We start from the raw sequence: 22,694 nt of genomic DNA, 5'->3' as shown, positions 1-22,694 counted from the left end.
TGAAAGGCAATTTGCGAAGCATGAGAGAGGGACTCAAGAGTCGCCTGGATACCCCCACCCCATCATCTGCAGGGAGACACTGTGCATCAGGGCCACTGGGGCATCCCAGGAGTGGGGTGGGGGGGGGCGTGACTGCTGAGGGGGAAAGAAGCAGCCAGAGGTGGTCAGAGGGTGGAGGGTGACCACAGAGGGTGCTGGCCCAACCCTCGCTCAGGCTCACGTGCTGATGACCTTTTGCAAGGGAGCCACACAGCCTGTCTGAGAGCCAGCTCCCTTCTCCATCAGAGGGACACAGGACCCCCAGCTCACCCCTGAGCACAAAGTGAGGTCACCGAGCAAGGTGCCCAGTGTGGTAACACACGGTGAGTAGCATCCTTGCTATACTGAGTGGGGGAGGGGAGGGCAGGGGCAGGCCACGTGAGAGGCCGGGCTGTAGGTCAGACACGGAATGGTGAGAGGGCAGAGTGTCCACAGGTGGACCTGGGGTTCTGACTGGCTGGGCAAGTTGGGGAGCGGGGGGCCCAGGTCCCCACCAGACGTGCCCCAAGAGGCAATTTTAGTTTATTTTAACAAGCACAGTTACAAAATTGGAAGGAATGGCGTAATGGACCCATATACACCCAGTACTCAGATTCAGAGGCAGTTTTGAGGCTCTGTGTGCTGGGCTTCCAGCTACCCTGTCCAGCACTTCTCTCACCCCGAATATCACAAGAGATGGGCCTTCATTCACTCACTTATTCATTCATTCCTTAAGTGAACATCTGACTGAGCGCCTTCTATGGGTCAGACCCTGGGTGGGGCCTGGGGGGCCACAACCAATCAAAACCAGGTGTGGTCCCTGCCCCAAAGAGCTTCAGTCCCTTGGGACCACAGACACCAGCCCACAATCACCAGATCAACATCCCTTGTCCAAGAAACACTGGTTTCCCCCCCTCACCGCCCGCCTCAAATAGTCCGTGAGAAGGTTTTTGATTTTACAAATCAGGGATGCTCCTGACCATGAAGAAAGAACCATACCTAAATCCGGAGCCAAGCTCCAGGCTCCCACTCGTCAATCTGAACCAGGCTCTCGCAGGGGTCCCTCCCCACCCATCAACACAGAGAGACGCTCCCCGCATGCTCGGGCACCTCCTGCCATCAGAGCCAGTGCTGGTGTACAAGCTCTTGGGTCCAGATGTCAGAAAAACGTGGCTGGTGCACTAACAGGATTAGGAACCAATTCAGAACCAGGAAGTGAGGCGAAGGGAGCTCCTTTGTCACCCTGCACAGTTTAGCATCTCTCATGGGGCTTTGAGGGAGGCCCCCGGCCACGGCTGGTGCCCACGACGGCCTTGCATTGACAACTGTGTTTCTGCAAACTGCTTTCGCCTTATGCTTTTTGTTTATTTAACACAGGTGGGACACGTACTGCCCCCTGAACTCCCGGGTCACACGTCAGCCACCTCCTCGACAGTTCCAGGGAGGCTGGAGAACACTGACCTAACACTCCCGAACCTGCTGTTTCCATGTTCGGACTAACCTGTGTTCACCACTGGCAGCTCCACCTCTACAGTTCCTCAGGCCAAAAACCAACTCCTTTCTCCACTCCATGCTCCACGCCTCTGAGAGAAACCCTGCTGGCTCGATCTTCAACCCACGATCCAAGCCTCCACGAACCAGCACCTGCCTCCTGGTCCAAGCCACCATCACCTCTCACTACTGGCCTTCCGGCTTCTGCCTTTGTCCCATAACCTGGTGGCCAGAGTGACTATTTTGTAATAAGAATCCCGTTGTGTTTGTCCTTTGTTCAAAGCCCTGCACTACACTTAAGTGGAAGCCAACATCGACAGCGCGGTCCACAGGCCCTGCGCCTGCCCCCGCTCTGCTCCGGCCTCATCCCCTGCTCACCACTGTGCTCCAGCCACACCGCCGAGCACACCTCCGCCCCTTCCACGTGCCTGCCGCAGGGCCTTTGTACTCCCAGATGCTGTCCCCCAGAACCCACGTGACCCTCTCCTTCCCTTCCCTCCAGTTTTTGCACAAACATAACTTATCAAAAGACTTCCCTGATCACCACATCAAAGTCTTAACTAGCCTTTCCCCACCCCCACCTCTCTGTTCTTCTTCTTTTATTTTTCTCCATAATGCTCATCACTGCCTAACATAAGATACACTGTGCTGATGTCAAGGCCTGACACGCTCAAGAAATACTGGTTGCTCAATAAGTATTTGCAAAGAACTCAACGGTAAACAAACGTTCACCCACGAGTAGTTTTGGGTTTGCACGTGGTGTCCCTTCCTTCGCTCCTGCAGCCCGCATCAGTGGGCAGCCACCTGGCGGTGCACCCCAGGCGAGTCCACCAGGTAGACATGAGTCCCTACTAGACTCCATCAACGTCAAATGCAATCCTCTCTGAGTGGAGGTTGGAGGAGACATTCCTATGCTCAAAGGCACATTTCCAGCCCCCGGGTTGAGAAATCCCCCTGAGTTTGTGTCAATGATGCTCCAGACGCCACACCTCCAGAGAGCTGTGGCCATGACCTTTGACGGCGGACACATTCATAGCACTCAGTTCGTCTGCGCACATGCAGTTCACCCGAGCCCCAGGCTCCTTGTTTTTCTGGGCAGCCACTCAGCTGACCTCATTTCTTGTAAACACTGCTAATTGCAAGGCCTCCAAGGACAGGCCCGTTGTGCTGATCAGCAGTGAGCAGTGACGCAGCGAGGCCCCTGCCCGGCACAAGGATGCAGCCCCAGGAAACATTAAGCCTCACAGTCTCCACACAGCCAAGACACGAGGCCAGGCGGTGGTCACCCACTGCAGGCATTGCGGGCTATTCTTGGGGGGGGGGTGGGTGGTGATGACTCAGTGCTCCATTACCTAGGGTGACCTGCTTTTTGAAACTTTGTGGGACTGAGAGTTAAATACTCAATTGCGTGCATGCTAAGTCACTTCAGCTGTGTCAGATTCTTTGTGATCCTATGGATGGAAGCCCACCAGACTCCTTTGTCCATAGGGATTCTCCAGGCAAGAATACCGGAGTGGGTTGCCATGCCCTCTTCCAGCGGATCTTCCTGACCCAGTGATCGAACCCACGTCTCTTATGTCTTGTGCATTGGCAGGTGGGTTCTTTACCACTGGCACCACCTGGGAATTACTGAGCCCTAAAACAGAGTACTGGGCTTCCCAGGTGGCTCAATGGTAAAGAATCCGCCTACAGTGCAAGAGAAGCAGGAGATGTGAGTTTGATCACTGGGCCAGGAAGATTCCTCTGGAGAAGAAAATGGCAATCCACCCCAGTATTCTCACCTGGAAAATTCCATGGACAGAGGAGCCTAGCAGGCTACAGTCCATGGGGTTGCAAAAGAGTCGGATATGATTTAGTGACTAAACAATGACAAATAACAACCAGGGTATTAACTACAGACGCTGCAGCTGTGCATTTAAAATTGACCTGCCTGGACCCCAGTGGAGCGCCTCGAAGTATCATGTGGCTCCAGAGACAGAACCTGAGGAAGTACGCTGGGAGGAGGGAAGGAAGAAACAGCTCCGAAGGCGGGCTCAAACACACAAGGACATTCAAAGTATAATATAGAGAACTGACTTATGGACACCGGAGGGGAAGGAGAGGGTGGCACAAATTGAGAAAGTAGCACTGACCAACATGCACTGTCCTGTGTAAAGTAGATATTTAGTGGGAAGTTGCTGTAAAAGGCAGGGAGACCAGCCTGACACTCTGTGATGACCTAGAGGGGAGGGCTGGGACGGGGCAGGGAGGCTCAAGAGGGAAGGGATATACATATACAATTAGGACTAATTCACGTTGTGGTATGGCAGAAACCAACAGAACATGGTAAAGCAACTTTCCTCTAATTAAAAAATTAAAATATATAATCCTATGACCACAAAGGAGACGATCCATGAATCCACAGCACACACAAATTCCAAGGCAGTAGGGAGGTGACCACGAGTCACCCCCACCTTGTGTGACATACGGGTTGGGTTGGTTTGTTTCCTGAGAGTTTTTTTAAATTGACTGTATTATATGGGAAGCCAAAATGCACCACATAAATTTATGGCTTTATTAATAAAAAAACAAGCTTTAAAAAAAAAAAGACAACGTTTCAAGTGAAAATCTGGTGGCTGTCTTCTTTGGAGACCAAGCAACCCTGCCTTCCACTGCATGTTCATATACACAAAATTACATACAAGCCTCCAAGGAATGAAAGGATAATCACCTGGAAATACTGTTTCTCAAACGCTCAGCTCATAATGGGGTTTTTAAAGAAAGTCAAGCACAATAGAAACTGTCGATTTTTTGGAACCTCCATCATTCAAAAATTCCCTGGGAAATTCCTAAGGAAAAAATAACTTCAGGAACATAAGATTTCCATCTTTGCTCACTCCAAATGCATCCTCTATGGAAAAGGGCCCACCTCTCCAGACTTCTATTTTCTTTGCCACCAAAGCCCTGTCTTGCTGACATCTTTCTATAAACCAACCCAAACGCTTGAAATGCAGTTTGGGCAGCTATGACTGGAAAATAAACATTTCTTCTCCACTGACATGCTGCATATACAGAGGTGCTCATTCTTAGCAGATCACGTGAACAGAGGGGAAAAAGGGAGGCACCCCATCCCCCAAATAAACAACCTCTTGGCTGAGCCCAGCTTCTCACGGCCTCCTCTCTCCTCCATGTCATTCCCAATAATCCCAGGCACAGGAAAGAGCTTTCCAATCACAGCCGCTGATATTCACACGACTGCAACTGACCCAAAGCTGGCCGCTTACCTTCATGCTTGTAGGTCATCTCCTGGCAGCCAGAAAAGTACAGACACACCAGGGTGCAGAGACAGAGGAAAAAGGAGAAATACAGCACGAAAAGGACGTACTCCATGGTGGGGATGCGGGAGCGGGGAGGGGGCAGGGCAGAGAGTCTGGGGCCCGCTAGCCTGTGTATGTCAGGAGAGCTGGAAGCCACATCACTGCCACCAGATTCCAGGCCTCTCTCGAGTCCTGGGAGGAAGCACCGATTCTTCTGCAGAGTGCTCTCGTTTCCTCTACCACACTAGGTCCACTGCCTTCCTTCTCGGCTGCACCGTTCTGAGAACAACCATGATGCTCCAGAAGGTGTGCCTTTGTTAAAAGGGATGCCGGCTCTGGGGCAGATCGTGGGCCGAGAGGAGCCAGTTTCCAGGGGCCGGGCCTGGGTGAATCAGTCACAGCAGACAGCCTTCAGGCTGGCTGATTCTCTGGGGGCTTTCCTCCCAGCCCCAGGCTCCCCGAGTCGCCCTGTTGTCAGGGCCCCTGGGAACAGCCTTAGCAACCGTGATGCCGAGAGAACCTTCTTCAGGACCAGAGCACAAAACAGGGAGGTGCCTCCTGCCTCGTGTACTTAGGAAATTTCTCGGTTCATCCCCTCACCCTGTGCGTGCCCCCAGACTAGCTGAACTCATGGGTTCTTAGCAATTCTTCCATAAGCATTTGTTTTACCATTTATATGAACTGAAGCAAACCACCATCCGATAGAAAAATGGCAGCTAGAGTGGCCCTCAGTTCCCACACCCATGTAGCACCTATGAGGGCACCTTCTTGCAGAAGCTTCTCTAGCCACAAGATCAAATGCAAAAACCCTCCTAGCGGGAAAAAAGGGTAGATTTCACCATTAAAAAGTAAACCTTTTTATTTGAAAGGTATTAAAGCAACCCTGGAGGAGGGCATGGCAACCCACTCCAGTATTCTTGCCTGGAGAATCCCCATGGACAGAGGAGCCTGGTGGGCTACAGTCCACAGGGTCGCAGAGTCAGACACGACTGAGCAACTAAGCACAAAGCAACATTAAGAGGCAAAGAATAATTCACAAAAGTGTGTGCTAAGATGCTTTAGTCATGTTCGACTCTTTGCAACCCCATGGACTACAGCCTGCCAGGTTCCTCTGTCCATGGGGTTCTCCAGGCAAGTATACTGGAGTGGGCTGCCATGCCCTCCTCCAGGGAATATTCCCAACCCAGGTACTGATCGAACCCAAGTCTCTTAGTTTCCTGCACTGATAGGCAGGTTGTTTACCACTAGTACCACTTTGGAAGCCCCAATTCACAAGAGAAAAAAATACGTATAGCCAAGTTCATATATATTTCAACTTCAATAATGTTTGATCCTTTCAAAGTAGCCATGATATGAGCTATTAACCAGGTCACACTATGCAATTTAGTGCTAAGTCTTTAAGTTGTCTTTCCAAATGAGGTGCCTCCAGAGTTGGGACTGGGTCAGGAATGGACCTGTGACCAGGCTGAACCCAGGAGCACCGGTCCCGGGACTTTTGCTGGAACCACTGAGGAGAGAGATCCTCTGACCACAAAGGTTGGTTGTCAGGTATAATGCCAGCTGGAAGCTGCTAAAGCTGTTTGGGCCACCACATGGGAGAGTCTGCTTGAGAAAGAGACCAGTCCAGAGGAAAGCACACTTGAAAGATGAAGATGGACAAGTCCCTGATAATTGCGCGTGAGCATCTGGATCCAGCTGTACCTGAAACCAGACGTCTAGACTTCTTAGCTATATAAATTCATTTATTTGCTTAAACGACTTTGAATTTTTGGCACTAGCAATAGAAAAAAAATCTCAGCTAACAGGGAGGAGGGAGATAATCCTAGAAGTCAAGCCATCTACAAACTGTTGAGTTCTGCAACAAGCCTAAAGACTTGATTTCTCTCTAAGCTGCTCTGCACTTGGACCCTCAAGAAAAACCAAAGACAGCCTCTGCCTGGAAGAAGGATCCCTGGCAGAAGGATTCCTGGCTCTGTGGAAGCCATGACACATGTACAGTGGGCTGCCTCCTGGATCTACTTAGACCCACTTTGCCAGAAATTCCTCAAGAGTGAAAATTCCTCTGTACCCATCACCTGACGCTCTGTTATGCCCAGGGCAACAAGATGCACCAAGACAATGGTGAGAGGGATAGGGGGATGGAAGGGCTGAGAGCTGTTCTGCCTTGGCTGGACACGAGCTGCCACAAGGTCAGGACAAGAGGTGAGCAGGACCAGGTCCTGGAAGGCCCTGAGGGCCCAGCCAAAGAGCCCTAGATTTAGCTCCTGAGAAAAGGAGAACCAGTGGAGGGTTTTTTAAGGAAGAAGGTGGCAGGGTAAGACCTCTGCCTTAAAAAGACAGTTCTGGTGGGAGGAAGATACTGGAAGCAGGGGAGCAGCCAGAGAGCTGTGGCAATGGTCCCAGAACAGAAGATGAGGACCCAAAGGAAGGAGGTGGACACAGATTAAGAAGCAAGGGCCTGGAAGGGAGGGTCTGGAATCAGGGAGCCTTTGCCTCAAGCCCCTCCACACTGGATCTAGGGTCCCCTCCTGACTCTAGGCAGGGGGCCAGGAGCTGCAGACCTGCCTTCTAGCGTGGTCCTCTCTGAAGACTGAGTCTCATCCCCAGGCTCACTCCTGGTGTTGGGGTGTCTTGTCCTGCTAGAATATGTTGCCTATGACCACCATTACTTCCTGTCTATCCCAAAGTCTTTGGAAGTGATCTGGATGTCCCCATGGGCATTGCTGTGCTAGATGAGGTACGCTGGGCAGGTGAAATGGCCAAGGCAGGCTCCTAGCTCTGCTCTCCCTCTCTCCATTGCCCAGCAACCTGCGATTTTCCCCCAGGTAGGACAGTACAGACTGCGTGTGCGGCTGAGCCACTCAGCTGCCTGAGTATGGCCCTGCACTTTCAAAACCGCACCCGTGTTCCATCTCCAGTGCCCCAATCGTTTCCAGAGTCCTTTACCGAAGGGCCCACAAAGCCAGCAGGCGGCCCTTGGAGCAGCTCCCTGTGGGGCTTCACGTGCTTCTGATGTGAAGCTTAGCCACCTGCCTGGCTGTTGAAGAGGGAACAAGATGATGGGCTGCTGCCCAGGCTGGAAGGGCCAAGCCCTCATCCCTTCCAGGGACTGAAACATGGAGCGAAAGCCCTTGGCTGCCTGCTGCTCGGGGGGGAACCTCGGCAAGACTGCAAGGATGAACAGCCCCCTTAGTCCATGCGATCGAGCCCCACGGTGAGGGCCAGGCGCTGTGCTAGGGGCTGCTTATAACCCGGCAAACAAGGCAGGAGCCAGCCCTCCCCACGCTGAAAGGCTGAGGACGGAGCCGTGGGGGAAAGGCGGTCTGGGAACAAAGTCAAGTGGAAATGACCAGAGAGGGGAAAAAGGGTTTCTTTGGCTACTTAAAAATGGAGAAAGTGTGCACGTGATGGAAAGCACTCAGGCGTGTGGCCAGGCTAAGGCATGGCACCCCGGCTTCTGTCCCAGGGCAGCTTCAGACACCGAGTTCTTCCTCGCACAAGGCTGTGGGCTTGGCCTCGGGGCACAAGGTCAAGTTTGGATAGGTTTCAGGTGTACTGTCAGAGTGAATGCAGGGGCTGCGAACCAGGAGTGACCTTCTAGAAGATCCCCAGGGTGACCTGCGTCCTGGTGACAGCAGAGGCCTGGTCCATTCGGGAGAGGGGACCACAGAGCTGACGCTTGGATCCCAGGAAGGGCCGACTCTCCAGTGGTGCTTTGATGTTTCCCAGCCTCCCTCAAAGGGTGGGGATGTCACCTTGCTGCTACCTGAGACTATTTCTCTCTCTTTAAAAATGCAGTAGTAGCAGTGTTAGTCAGTCAGTCATGTCCAACTCTTTGTTATCCCGAGGACTGTAGCCTGCCAGGCTCCTCTGTCCATGGGATTCTCCAGGCAAGAGTGCTGGAGTGGGTTGCCATTTCCTTCTCCAGGGGATCTTCCTGACCCAGGGATTGAACCCAGGTCTCCTACATTGCAGGCAAATTCTTTACCATCTAAGCTATAGGGAAGCCGCCTCTTTTAAAAATGGGGGCCATGAGTTAGAGGGGGATGGGGGGCAGGGTGAGGCAGGGCCTCACATCTAACCCCCCCATGCAGGGCCTGCATCTAACAGGCCCTCCAAAGGAAAGCTATTCATTTAAGATGAAGGGAGAAAGAAAAAGGATAATATAATTTACTGATTCCTGTCTACTCTTCAGGCCTGGAGCCAGATGCTTCAATTGATCCCATAGATATGATACGTGTTTTAAGAACCAGGAAACAGGTTCTCAGAGTTCAAGGCTTCACAGCTAGGAGCTGGCCTGACTTCCTGCTGCTCCAGGCCATGGTTCCTGAGCCTCGTCCAAGATCTCAGCTCTACTTTCAAGACAAGTGAGCAAACTGTACTCATTTTAGCCATTCTTTATGGGCCCAGCTCTCTCCTAAGACACATCTCTCCCTTGCTAGGCTGCACGTTCCAATGGCTGACCCACTACCTCCTGCCACTTCAGGGCAGGGGCTCTGTTTCCAGTTAGGTCCTGATCACACCTTCCACAGAGCAAGCCCTGAACCCTGGACAGGGCCCAAGGAACCACTTAAGGTCCTTCTCCTGTAACCCCCACCCAGGGCTGAAAAATCAACGGCAGGTCCCCAGGCAGGGACAGCCAACACCAGTCTTGTCCCCAGGAGCCCAGTGAGACAGGTCAGGAGCTGTTGAGGATATGCTGGCTGCCCTGGAAGATGACTGCTGTGTCCTCAGAGCATCTGCAGCAGCTGGGCTATGGTGTGGAAATGGAGCAGACCCTTGGCAGGGAACTACAGAGTCCAAAGAGGCTTGCAACAGCTGGAGAGCAGGGACGGAAAGTTCTGGAATCTTCGGTGCATTCACCGAGACACTCTGTCACATAAAGACCCGGACAAAGTGATAAAGTGCATGTATGCATGAGGGACAGAGTGCAAGGAAGATTATTTAAAGAGAGAAAAGAAAGTACTGATCCCCACGACATGTGGGAAAGAAGGAAGGGAAGCTGCCCAGGCCTGAGGGCCAAGCCCCGGGGACTAAAAACCTGCCCAGGTCCCGATGAATCCACTCATCCATCCGGCCCTGGACTAGCTAGGATTAAGCAGGAGCATAAGGGAAACAGCTGTACATTGAATCCTGAGAAAAAGGAAAATACTGGTGGGTCACAGTAAGTGGGAAAGACCCCAAGCCGGGTCAGGAAATTCCCCTAGAGGTTCCAAGACTCTGCCTTTAGTGGCGTCAAGCTCTTGTAATTACAGTGACCAAACTTCCGCATCCTGGAATGATCCAGTGTTAGGTAAATGTGTTTTTTCCAGTAAGAGCAATTTGTTTATTCAGTCAACAACTATTTAGGGACACCCACTCTGTGCCAGGCAATGACCAGGACATAGTGAGCAGGACACAGCTCCTGCCCACCTTGCCTGCAGTACATGCAAGCCTAGCCAATCCTAAGTCCAGTCTAGGCCTTTGTGAAGTTCTCTTCCCATAGACACATTCAGAAACAGGAAAAGGGAAACAATCTCTTATTCTGGATATTCTGACAACATTTGAAAAATATAGTCATGGCACAAAACTGGGTTTCCTGAAACCCTTTCTGGGGTGTATGAGGCCACAACACAGCCAGTTCATGCAACAAACTGAATTCCTTTCGATGGTTACTTTTTAAACATGTCTTGTGGTGAAAATGGCCATCGTGTACATTACTGACAACGGGGCAAAAGGACACAGCCCTTCTATACAGCAGACAGAAGGCTGAATGTTCTTGATCGAAGCCTTCACACCCTCTGACCCACATGTAGACTTCCGGGAATCTATCCATGGGAACGATCCAGACTATGGACACAGTTTTCTGGACAAAAGGAGTTCACTGTGGTTACAGTTACAGAAGCGGGGAGTCCAAGAAGACCGAAAGGGTGGTCACCCAATGAAACGTTCAACACTCAGGGAATCTAGCAGAACTGGCTGGTGAAGAGCAGTCTGCTAAGCACAGACACATTTACTGCAGTATTATTCACAACCATGAGGAGCTGGAAGCAGACACGCTTGGTGGACACAGAACGTTAGGCAAATTTATGGCCCATCCACTCAACAGATTATGTAGTCTTGAAAATTCGTATTTATGATGACAGCATCATAACACGGAAAAATGCTTTATGGTATAATGGTAAGTAAAAACCCAGGGTGCAAAAATGTATTCTACAATTACAGCTACAGTATCTAAAAAATGTGAAGCGGAACAAGGATGGGGGAAGGAGATTGCATTAAAATGCCAACATTGATCGCACCGGGGAGGCACTGCCATGATGGGCCACTATGTTCCAGATAGTCTATAATGTGGCTATACTACGTCCATAATAAAAATAGGTATTTAAATATAACCAAGTTCTGCTGAACCGCTTCCCATTTCTGAGATTCTGATGTCAGTGCATAGAGACTTGTACCTCATTCAACTTGACTTGGTGGCATAAGCTTGGGCCTTGGAGCCCCAGACTTGAGTTTAAATGTCGGTCTGTTACTTTTCCTCTTTCACTCATTTATATATTTTATACCTATATACTTCCTGTAATTTTAAAATAGAAAAAATAACACCAACCTCACAGGGTTGCTATGACGATTAAATGAGATGCTATAAATAAACCTTTATCCGAATGTACAAATTTGGTTCAAGATATATTTTATGTGCCCAGAGTGTACTATAAACAATTTGCACCAACATTCACAATCCTGAGATTTTACATAGAAGTGTTATGGGTTGAAATGAGCCCTCCAACCCAAAAAGGTTATATTAAGGCCCTAACCCCCCAGTACTTCAGAGTGTGACCTCACTTGGAAATAGAATCATTGCAATAATCAGTTAAAAGGGGGGCACACTGGATTGGGGTGTGATTAATGTCCGTATGAGAAGATGGCTATGCAAAAACAGAGACACACAGGGAAAACAGCACATGACAACAAAAGTAGAGACTGCAGCTGTGCAGCTTTAAGACAAGGAACAGAGAGGGGTGGACAGGGAGGCCTGGCGTGCTGCAGTCCATGGGGTCGCAAAGAGTCAGACACACCTGAGTGACCGAACTGAACTGAAGACAAGGAAAGTCTTGTCAAATAATACCAATTTTCCAGTAAATCACCAGAAGCAAAGAAGGATCTCCCTAAAGGCTGGGATCATGCTGCCAACACCTTGATTTTAGATCTAGACTCCAAAACCTTGAGCTAATACATTTCTGTTCTAAGACACCCAGTTTGTGGTACCTTGTTACAGAAGTCCTAGGACACTAATGCAGAGATTTCCACGTCTCTTGAATAACTGAATTATCTGACATCACCTGGCTCACTTTCTTACAGCAGCTGATATTCTGGACCCAGTTTTTCACAGTCCCCATCACTCCCTATTGTCCCACTGACACCAAAGCCATATATCCATGGTCATTCAGTAAGACATCTGCATGGCTGTTTTCTTTATAGATGAGAAATATTTCTATATAGCCATATCTCTACCAAAAGATAAACCAGGAGGGGCATCTGGTTTAATAAGAAGGTGACCAGGCCCACATCTTCATGGAAGTGAAAAATGTTTCCAGGTGTTAATGCAAACTAAGGCCTTTTAAAAAATAGCAATTTGCAGGACTTCTGTAGCAGTTCAAAGGTTAAGACTTCACCTTGCAATGCAGGAGTGTGGGTTCTATACCTACCTGGTCTGGGAACTAAGATACCACATGCCCCCTTGTCAAAAAAACAAAACATAAAACAGAAGCAATAGTGTAACAAATTCAATAAAGACTTAAGAAATGGTCCACATCAAAAAAATCTTAAAAAAAAAAAAAACCAATTTGTTCTTTTACTTTCCAGCTTGATCCCTGTGGGCATCTGAGTTTTCCAAGACTGCCTCTGCTCACCTCACTGGACATCTGGACAACGTCTCTATAAAAAGGGCAAAACCACATTTTCCAGGAAGAATGCATTCTGCATCATTCCAAAAAAGCCTGAAGCCCCTGATTCTTCAAAACAGGATATATAGATGTTATAAACCAAGACCAGGTATCCTTTAAATCCTTCAAAAGGTCTAAGTATTTATGTTTTTAATTTTGGGCGCACATCCCCAGAGGCCTAAATACAGGATACGTCCGTAAATTTTCCATGAATAAATGACAGTAACCAGGTCCATGGCCTAGTTATTTATGTTGCTTTGAGAAGTAGTTATAACAGGTTTTTCTGCATCAAATATGCAGAGATATGCGGGTGCCTGCCTTCAGGGCCCCTCTATGGGTTGCTCGCTCCCCTCCTCCATCCCTGGACCACCGTCCTGCAGATCCTGGCATGGAGCCAGAGCAGGGCAGCTGTGCCACCGCTGGCTCACCTTGGGTGGCTTCAGGCCCTTCCCGCGATGTCTTCTGGACCGCAAGAGCCGTTCTCTCTCCTAGAAGGAAACACAACCATTTGCATCTTCAGCCAGTCTTCACATCACGCCCAGCGACCCACTGGCTCCAAGAGGGCGTAACTCACAAAGTTGCTGCGCCTACCGGTCTGCACCGGGCCTGGGTAGGCCCAGGTTCTGAGCACCCAAGGCACGGCTGCTTCTCAGAACTGACAGCTACAGAGCCACACCGTGAACTGGACTTGGACCCTCCCAGAAAAACAATGCCAAGGTTGGCCAGTACTGTAAAACTCCACCCTGGCTGCCTTTGGGGCTGGAAGCTATAAAACTTGAAAGTGGTGAAAGTGAAAACGAGTCAAGCGGTGTTAACTAGTTACCTACTGTCAGTGACCCCAACAGAAAATAAACTCGTGGCTTCGATCTCACACAGAGCTGCGGCCAAAGCCCCATGGGGCCTCTTCCTGGCCAGATGACACACACCTCGTTTCCCTGATTCTCAGCTTCTTCCTTTGCTATAAATGCTAGAACCTGCCCTGCAAGAGATTCTCTGATTCTCAGCTTCTTCCTTTGCTATAAGTGGTAGAACCTGCCCTGCAAGAGACTGCGATTACCTGTGGCTTCTGTCAGTAGAAATGGCACCTACAGGGGTATTAGCAGGAGTAGCAGCATTCTGCCCCAGAAGAAAGCAGCAAATTCTCTCCTTCCTGATTATCTCCTTTCTGATAGGCTGCTCCTATCCTCTTTGGCTGTCAGGACACCCAGAGACAAATACGGTGCCTGGCAACAACCCTATGGTCCACCCATGTGTCCCTCCTGATCTTGACTGACGCTGCCATCTTCATTTTCTCTCGTCTTATCTGTTTATTATTCCTCTTTCAACCCTGTCATCGTTTTGCTGGGTGTGTTTTTTCCGCCTTATGTGGCATAAAGACTTTTATGTGCAATGAAGCAAAGAAGGTTGAAAGAATAAATGGAGGGGGGTGGAATAAAGGCAGGATGGAGAGAGGAAGGAATGGATGGGAGAGGGGGAGGATGGGAAGGCAGATGGAAGGAGGGGAGGGAGTATAGATGGGTGAGTGGAAGGAGGGAGCAGAGATGGAGAGATAGGCAAGCAAAGTGAATTGGACAACTTACAGTCAAAGCCTTTTCTAGAGCTTTGGTCACTGGCTTTTCTATTTTTTGAAGTAGTACTCTTTGCTTCTAAGATACAACTAAAGCTCACTACAAATGCTCCCTTCATGGTCCCTAAGCTCCTTCCACAGAGAGCAGCAGAAGTCTCTGGATGTCACACTCAGCCGCCTTAAGATATACTCACACTCCCCCCTCCTTGATCTTACAAACACACACACACATCTTAGCAAGTCCTTCAAATTCCGGTTTGATTATAAGGTTCCGGTTTTCAAATTCACAGTCTGCAATAATAGGCTAAAAAAAAAAACATCAGACTTCTCCAGGACAGATCGATCACACCCACTCTGTAAAGGCCAGAGACTCTTTTCAACAGAGGCTGTTGCTGCTTCTTAATGGCAGCAAACTCTGGATAAGAGCTGAGCAAAAAGAGTAACCATGGAAACCGCTCCCAGATACCGGGTGATGTCGTGTAAAGCAAGTGGAGGCTGCTTTCTGGAAGAATGGAGCAGGAAGGCCCCATCACCAGGAGGAGCTCCGTGAGACGCTCCCCCGCCCCCCTGCGCCCCACGTTGCCTGCACCCCTGATGCTATTCTGGAGGCCCATGTCTCCTGGCACCCCACGGAGGGCTTGGCACTGGTGCAGGCGCAGACATACCAGTGAGAGATCGTCAATGACGTGCTGCTGCTCCAGCACCTGCAGCCTCAGGAACTCGATCTCCTGCTCGTCCCGTGTCAGACTAAGGTCGTTCAAGGAAGTGTGCCTCTTCAGGGACGCCTGGGCGGACAGTTTCTCTTTCTGCAGCCAAGGAAAGAGAGGACACTACAGGGCTGCTCATCCACAACCCTTGTGAGGGACCCACCATGCGTCAGGGCATGGAGTGTGGGCTTGGGGATACAGGATGGAAAGATGGAGGGAGGGATGACTGCTCCCTGGTCCCCACGCTGGAGGAGCAGACAGCTGCAGACCAGGGCCAGGCTCGAGGCGGGGCCGACTGTGCCCACTGCTAACAGGAAGGACTAGCAGGCAACAGGGTGGGAGAGGTGGACGTCTGCCCTGAGCCTAGAAAGCTTGGGTGCTGGGGGAAGAGAGCACACCACGTGGTAACAATGCACATTCACACCTGGACGTTCCAGGGAACAGGGAGAAGCTGTTCCATCTCCCGGAGCCTCAGTCTTCTCAGCTGTACAATAGGCATGCTTGAGGCTACTTTGGACAATGAAGCTCAGAGTATTCCTTAAACCATCAGCTGCAAGACACCACTCTGACCACAAAGACCAGTCATTCTTGCTGGAGCAAATGAAAGGCCCCGATTCAAAGCACTTGGAGCAAAACTGTAATTGTCGGCCTACTGAGCTGCCCCAATGTGCCAGGTCTTCTGTGAGAACCTTCTGTGTCATCACTACATCCTGTCCCTGACCCTAGAGCACTGATGTTTTCAATCCCATTTCATGGATGAGGAAGAGGGCTGGGCCCAAGGACCCCAGGTGGAGATGGCAGAGCGGAGGTGCAAACCCGCTGTCAGGCCACCTGGTACACGCTCCTTCGGACACAGATGCCCACAGCACTGTGAATTCTGGGGAACAGAGGCTAGAGGGATGGGGTGGGGTGGGGTGGGGGGCGGGTGGGAGATGGCCTAGGAGAACTTGGACTGCTCGGGTCAGGGGCTGGAGGAGCCCAGGTGGAGACAAGGGCTTCGGGTCCATGACTCACCATCTCCACGTTTTCCCGAGTGAGGTTCTTAATCTTCTCTTCCATCCTCTGGATGCTCTGTAGCAAGTCCTCATTCTTCTTGTTCATCCGCTTGTTCTTCTCCACCAGGGGCTTCAGCTGGACCTCCGTCTCGCGGGAGCGTTTCAGCTGCAATCAGACGGACACAGAGGGCAGCAGCTGTAAGACCCAGCTGTGGAGGCCAGCGGAGATGCCACCTGGCTGAAGCCGCCCCTGCGGGGACACATCGCCTACGTGATGCAAACACCAGGAAGAGCCCCCAGATACCTGGCTTCCAGACACAGGCTCCCACCTGAGCCTCAGGAGGCCTCGGGCAAGGCAAGAGGAAGGGGTACAGCCCAACACAGAGACTCAGAGATCTGCCTCAGGTCACCCTGCTGGCAAGAGGCCTGAGCTGCATCCACACTTCCCTCATACTATACTACTAAGTCACTCCAGTCGTGTCCGACTCTGTGCGACCCCACAGACGGCAGCCCACCAGGCTCCCCTGTCCCTGGGATTCTCCAGGCAAGAATACTGGAGTGGGTTGCCATTTCCTTCTGCAATGCATCAAAGTGAAAATTGAAAGTGAATTCGCTCAGTCGTGTCCGACTCTTAGCGACCCCATGGACTGTAGCCTACCAGGCTCCTCCATCCATGGGATTTTCCAGGCAAGAGTACTGGAGTGGGGTGCCATTGCCTTCTCCGACACTTCCCTTACCTCCAGGCAAAACCCCCAGAGGTGAAGGTTCACATGCATAAAAGTCAGTCCAGCCATCTAGCTCCTCCTGGCCACCATTTCTCCCCAGGCACAGACTTGTGCCTGCTCAGACTTGTGAAAGCTCAGCACTCTTCAGACAACAGAGGATCCCTGGGCCCGGCTCAGTGCTGCGGGTATGAGAAAGATGGGGTAGCACCCGGCCCTGAGCTGCTCCCCGAGTCCTCTGAGCATGGTCCCTGTGACTGGTGGGGTGTCCCTCCAACCTCGCATCTGGTCAGCATCTGGAGGGCCCCTCTTGGGCCCGGGTCCTGTCCTAGGGGCTGCGTCAAAGGGAAGACACAGTCACCTGGGGGTGACCGTCCAAGAGATGGGGGAAGAGAGCAAAGATAGTAGGAGAGGTAGGAACACAGTGAGACAGGTCCTCATGGATGTTCCAGACAGGGCAGGCACACTGTCAGGGGTCAGAAGGGGCAAGAACATGGCGCGTCCAAGGAGCTTCATGGACGGCAGTGGGAACACGCAATGTGGGGGATGGGAAGGGCTGGGCCTGGTGAGGCCTGATTTAGGGAGCTGAGAACTATATCATCGGTTTCCACCCCCAGCTCGCCAGCCCTCCCCGCCCACCCTCCTCTGGCCAAAGGCTTTGAGGCACAAGCATTCTGTGGTCGGGTCTGCCTTCTAGAACAATCCATCACTCTGACTGCTGTGTGCAGGCCAGTCCAGAGAGACAGAGACACGAGAAATGATGCTGGAGGGGGATACGGAGCAGGGACTGGGAGACTGCACAACTGGAAGCATCCTCTCTTCCTCCTTCTGCATACAGTGTCCTCGGCAACACACTAGCTGCAAGACCACAGCCAAACTTTCAGCCTCAGTTTTCTCATCTATAAGATGGGAATAACAGTAGCAAACTCCGGGAGACAGTGAAGGACAGGGAAGCCTGGTGTGCTGCAGTCCATGGGGTTGCAAAGAGCCCAGCACAGCTAAGTGACTGAACAGCAATGGTAGTATCTGCCTCAGACACTTGTTGCGAGAATGTGCATGGGTATAGCTTCTGCAGGGTTATTTTAATGGATGAAAATTAGAAACAACTCAAATATTCATCCATATGATGCCAGCTGCAAGACCCACTGCATCCATCAGGTACTCACCATGTGTCCAGGCATCCCCTCTCCTTTAACCCTCACCTTGATCCCAGGAGGGGCTCCTTCCCATCCCCATTTCACAAAGAACCTGGCCACAGAGAGGTGGGGCGATGTGCTCAAGGTCACACAGAAAGTGCCAGAACCAAGAACCAAACACAAGGGACTGACTGCAGACCTCTGCCTTGGGTCACCGGGATGTGAGAGTTAAGATGAAACACTAATGGTAGTCATGAGATGTAAAATGTACCTTGACTCATACATTGTACCGCTAGAAATCTATCCTGCAGAGAGAAAGGTTCCAGGGAGTAAGAACAAAAACGTATCTGCTGTGTGGCTTTGTGTACAATAGCAGAGAAACCTGAAATAGCCTAAATCTTTACCAGTAGAAGAATGGTTGAGTAAACCATGGTTTGGCCACACAGACAGAGTTCGACACAGTTGTTACAAAGACAAAGGGAGATCTTCAGGCATGGTTGGGAAATGGGGTAACTGATACATCAAGGGAAAAAAGCAAGTTGCAGAACAATACACAGGGAAACTATCCTGTGTGTAACCATAAAATAACAAAAAAGGCTCTTCCTGAGTGTAAAGACATTCACATAAACACGAAAAGCATGTCAGAACCACTTCAAACTGTTAACAGTAGTTATCTCATGATTTTAAGATCCCAGCACTGTTATTTACAGTATGGAAGCAACCTAGATGTCCTCTGACAGATGAATGAATAAAGAAGCTGTTAGTACACATATGTAAAATGGAATATTACTCAGTCATAAAAAGGAACGAGTTTGAGTCAGTTCTAGTGAGGTGGCTGAACCTAGAGCTTGTTATACAGAGCGAAGTTAAGTCAGAAAGAGAAAAATAAATATTGCATATTAATGAATATATGTTGATTCTAGAAAGATGGTACTGAGGAACCCATTTGTAGTGCAAAAATAGAGACGCTCGCATAGAGAACAGACTCGTGGAAATAGGGGGAGAAAGAGAGGGCGGGACGAGCCGAGAAGGTGGCACTGGCACATATACACTACTACCTGTAAATAGATTAAAAGAAGATTAAAAAGATAGCTAGCAGGAAGTTGCTATGTGACAGGGAGCTCAACCTGTTACTTTGTGACAACCTAGAAGGGTTGAATGCTGAGAGTGGGAAGGAGGTTAAAGGAGGGGACATATGCATACTTATGGCTGATTCACGCTGTTGTACGGCACAAACCAGCACGACACTGAAAAGCAATTATCCTCCAATTAAAAATAAATTTAAAAAAAGATCCCAGTTGTGGCAAGCTTATCAATTCTTTCTTTAAATGCTTCAGGTCTGAATTGTTTCAAGCAATATATTTTTTCTAATCCATTTAGTAAACTATTTTGCCTCTCATGAGGGATTTTTTTTTAGCTCATGAATATTTACCCAATAAGTGGGGACATAATATGAGGTGGAGCATCTGATGAAAGCTATATAAAAATATGCCTTTAAAAATACTGGAAGGAAATGAAATTATTCTTATCCTGTTAAAACCATGAAGAAGTAACACTTAATAACACTTTTTATCTCCATGTGTTTCAAAAATACAGATACACTTACTTTTATAACAAAATTTCGAATAAAGAGAAATACTATGAGGCACTGTCAAGAAGTTTATATATTGACTACCACTCCATGAAAATTAGTTTAACTGTTTAATCCTGCATTTTCAAGAAGTTATTATTTTTACTTGAGATTTTTTTTTAACTAGAAGTTCACATTCACTACCTTTAAAAATAGAACTATGTGAACTTTTACGCAAAAAAAAGTAAACAGATAAGCAAAAAATAAAAATTGTCCATAATCACACCACCTAAAATAACTTCCACTATCCAGGATGATGATAATGTGTTTCTGTTCTGTAAACCGCTTTTATTATTTAATTTATTGTGGACAAATTTCCATGGCAGTTAAATATGATCTAAAACACCATTCTTAATGACTGCATACAATTCACTGCATAAATGTTCCATAATTATTTTGATCAGTACTTGAGGATCGAACAAGTGGGGTTTGGTTTCGTTTGGGTTCAGTTTTGGTTGCTACTATACAGAGACATCACTGCAATGAACACCCTCTCCACGGACCCCTCACTGAACTTCTCTGATTGTCAGCTCAGGATAAATTCCCACAGAAACTAAGGGTACTAACAGGTCTCTTCAACAAGTGTGTGTTTGATTTTTAATCAGGAAGAAATCAGGGGAAAGTAGAGAAAACCAGACAGCCTGGGTATTAACTTCCTGTTTAGAGCCTGGATTGTGGCCCCAGGACTGCTTTCCCGAACCCTGCAGGCTCCATCTGCCTCTGAGGGGGTGGGGGGCTGATTACCAGTTCATTCCTCTCGTCTGCCAAGAGGGTATTTCTGTCTTCCAGCTTCCGTATCACCGAATTCAGTTCAGCAATTTTTAGCTGAAATCGCCGCACGTCTCGCTCATCCATATGTTGATCCTAAAATAGAATCAAGACACGAATGTACTTTGAAAAAGCTTAACTGAGTCAGAGTGCTTCATGGACCCTCTCGGAAAACTCTCAGGACAAAGGTGAGCTCCTCATTAGGGGGACTGTCAGCCGTGCTGGGGCTCCCCCAAGTCAAGCAACATGTGGAAAGACCAGCTCCAAGGCGATAAGACCGCAAACCCTCCAGCAGCTCCGTAAGATGTGGGGACCTCCCATCTCAGCCCCTGCTCTCCAAGCATCTCTGATGAAGGCATGTTGCTGACGTGCCAGGACGCTCCTCAAGGGCAGGCACTGTGCCCACCTCGCTCACCACTGAGATGCAGGGACCTCACGTGGTGTCTGCACACAGCCTACCTGACAGACACTTCAGTATTTAGTGAATGAATGAATGAGTGAATGAATGAATGCCTGCAGCTTCGGCCTCCTCATAACTACCAGCTGTGGCCCCAGGTGCCCTGTCTGTTGGCTGAGCTCCCTCTCCTGGGCAGGGGGCTCTGCCTTTAAATCCTGTATTGTCCTCACTGGGTCCCTTTCTGAGCTCTTACTGGATACTCGGCATTCAAGCTTTCATTTCTTTCTTTTCAGTTGAACTCTAAGACCACAAGAGGCAAAAGCAGCCTGCACTCCCTGTGCTGAGCACTGGGCCTGGCTGCAGTGAATGTCTACACATGTAGCGGGATGGGTAAGGGAGAGAAGGAAGGGTATACAGATGGATGGGAAGGAGAGATGGGGGAAGGCAGGCAGGCAAGTTCGCCAGAAGAATGAGCAGTGGGAGCAGTGACGGGTAGGCGGTCGGCTCGATGGCCCCAGTGCTTTGTGAGCCCCTCACCTGGACGCCCATGAGCTCGGCCATGTCCCCTATGCCGGGCGGGAGCTCTCTCTTTGGACTACCGTGGTACCGCTCAGCCTCTCTGACCTGAACCAGCTGCTCATCCAAAGCCTCTTTCTGAAGCAGCAGCTTCTGGGTCTGCCCAGTCTGCACGCCGAGCTCCTTCTCCAAGGCCAGAATCACACGATCTTTCCCCTTGATCTCATCCATCTGAAAAGAAAAAGAACAAGCAGCTGACTGTAGGGGCTTGTGACCAAGGAGTGCTCTCCCTTGCTGGCCTCGGGCCCAGGGGAAGGTTCAGCAGCTCCGTGGATCCAGGGTGGCTGGACTCAGCAACACCGGGCAGAGAGACACCGTGGGGCACAGCCCAGGCCCTGCTCCCCTGTCAATCACCGGCCCCAGCACAGAGAAGCACAGAGCTGAGGGTTCAACCTATATCATCAACCAGACACTTACCCCGAAACTGACCTATGTTTCTTTCTCTCTTACCTTCATGACATAAAATCAAATCCTGACCTTCCAAGGTCACCCAGCCACTCCCCACCCTGCCCCCTGCACCTCAGTTTGGTCGGAGTTGGTTGTCCTCCTGCCTCCCACTCCCATCTGGCTGTGTCTCCTGCTGCTGCTGCTGCTGCTGCTGCTGCTGCTAAGTTGCTGCAGTCGTGTCCGACTCTGTGCGACCCTATGGACAGCAGCCCACCAGGCTCCTCTGTCCACGGGATTCTCAAGGCAAGAATCCTGGAGTGGGCTGCAGCCTTTCAGCAAACAGCTCTCGCTAAGGTCTCCAACCCTCTCCTGGCCCCCAAACTCACCGGACAATTTTCTGTCCTCTCTCCTCACCCCATCTGACACTCTCACCCACCCCCTGCTTCATCAACTCCCCCAGCCTTCCTGCCCTCCATGGGACTGTCTCCATCTACTTTACAGACTTCTGGTCACCATGGAAGTCTGTAGTTTCCATGTAGTTTCCTCTTCCTATCTGTAGCCTCTTCCCGACCAGCCAAGTCCTCACGCATGACACTATCTCCCTGTATGCGGCTGGCGCTCCATCCTCCTCCCCCTGCTCTGACACCTCTAGGAGTCCCACAGTCAGAGAACTGACTGGCTGCTTCTGGGGGCCCCAGAGTGCCTCGGTCTCCCCATGTGCGTGCCTCAGCGTGAGCCCCAGCTCACTCAGCCTCGTCCCTCATTCCCTACAGGAAACCAAGCAGAACAAAGCTCATAGGAGGAAGCTTCTGCCATATACCATACACTTCAGTTGTTTCTGGCCACAAAAGCCAACAGCTGAGAAACTGCCCCAGGAAGGGCGCTGTGCTGGCGTGCCCCCTCCCCAAATCCATCCCCTTCTTACCACCTGGGAATGTGACTTCATTTGGAAATAGAGTCTTTGCAGATATAACTAGTTAAGGTGAGGTCACAGTGGAGTCGGGCGGCTCTAATGACTGGTGTCCTTATAAGAGGAAAGACACTCAAGCACAGGGAGGAGATGACCGCAGAGACTGGGGTGA

The 22,694-nt window shown here is 50.1% G+C and overlaps 2 protein-coding genes across 7 annotated transcripts in view; both read right to left on the bottom strand.

Moving 5' to 3' along the window:
• The window catches only part of LOC109560663 (janus kinase and microtubule-interacting protein 1), a 226,405-nt gene that overhangs the window by 106,667 nt on the left and 97,044 nt on the right, over positions 1-22,694 (bottom strand). For all 6 annotated transcript variants that reach the window (XM_019963075.2, XM_070791778.1, XM_070791774.1 and 3 more), the window contains 5 exons: positions 21,187-21,396; positions 20,229-20,348; positions 16,016-16,162; positions 14,960-15,100; positions 13,156-13,215 (listed from right to left, as the gene is read on the bottom strand). In XM_019963075.2, coding sequence (XP_019818634.1) covers positions 13,156-13,215; positions 14,960-15,100; positions 16,016-16,162; positions 20,229-20,348; positions 21,187-21,396 — 678 coding nt within the window. The remainder of the gene's footprint in view (positions 1-13,155; positions 13,216-14,959; positions 15,101-16,015; positions 16,163-20,228; positions 20,349-21,186; positions 21,397-22,694) is intronic.
• On the bottom strand, positions 11-5,657 carry LOC139183675 (uncharacterized). Its single transcript, XM_070791779.1, has one exon. The coding sequence runs from the start codon at positions 4,876-4,878 to the stop codon at positions 4,720-4,722; it is 159 nt and encodes a 52-aa protein (XP_070647880.1). The 5' UTR covers positions 4,879-5,657; the 3' UTR covers positions 11-4,719.

This window comes from Bos indicus, chromosome 6 (assembly GCF_029378745.1).
Source record: "Bos indicus isolate NIAB-ARS_2022 breed Sahiwal x Tharparkar chromosome 6, NIAB-ARS_B.indTharparkar_mat_pri_1.0, whole genome shotgun sequence".
In the NCBI taxonomy this organism is placed as follows: domain Eukaryota; kingdom Metazoa; phylum Chordata; class Mammalia; order Artiodactyla; family Bovidae; genus Bos; species Bos indicus.
This window is presented reverse-complemented; position numbering and strand designations above follow the sequence as displayed.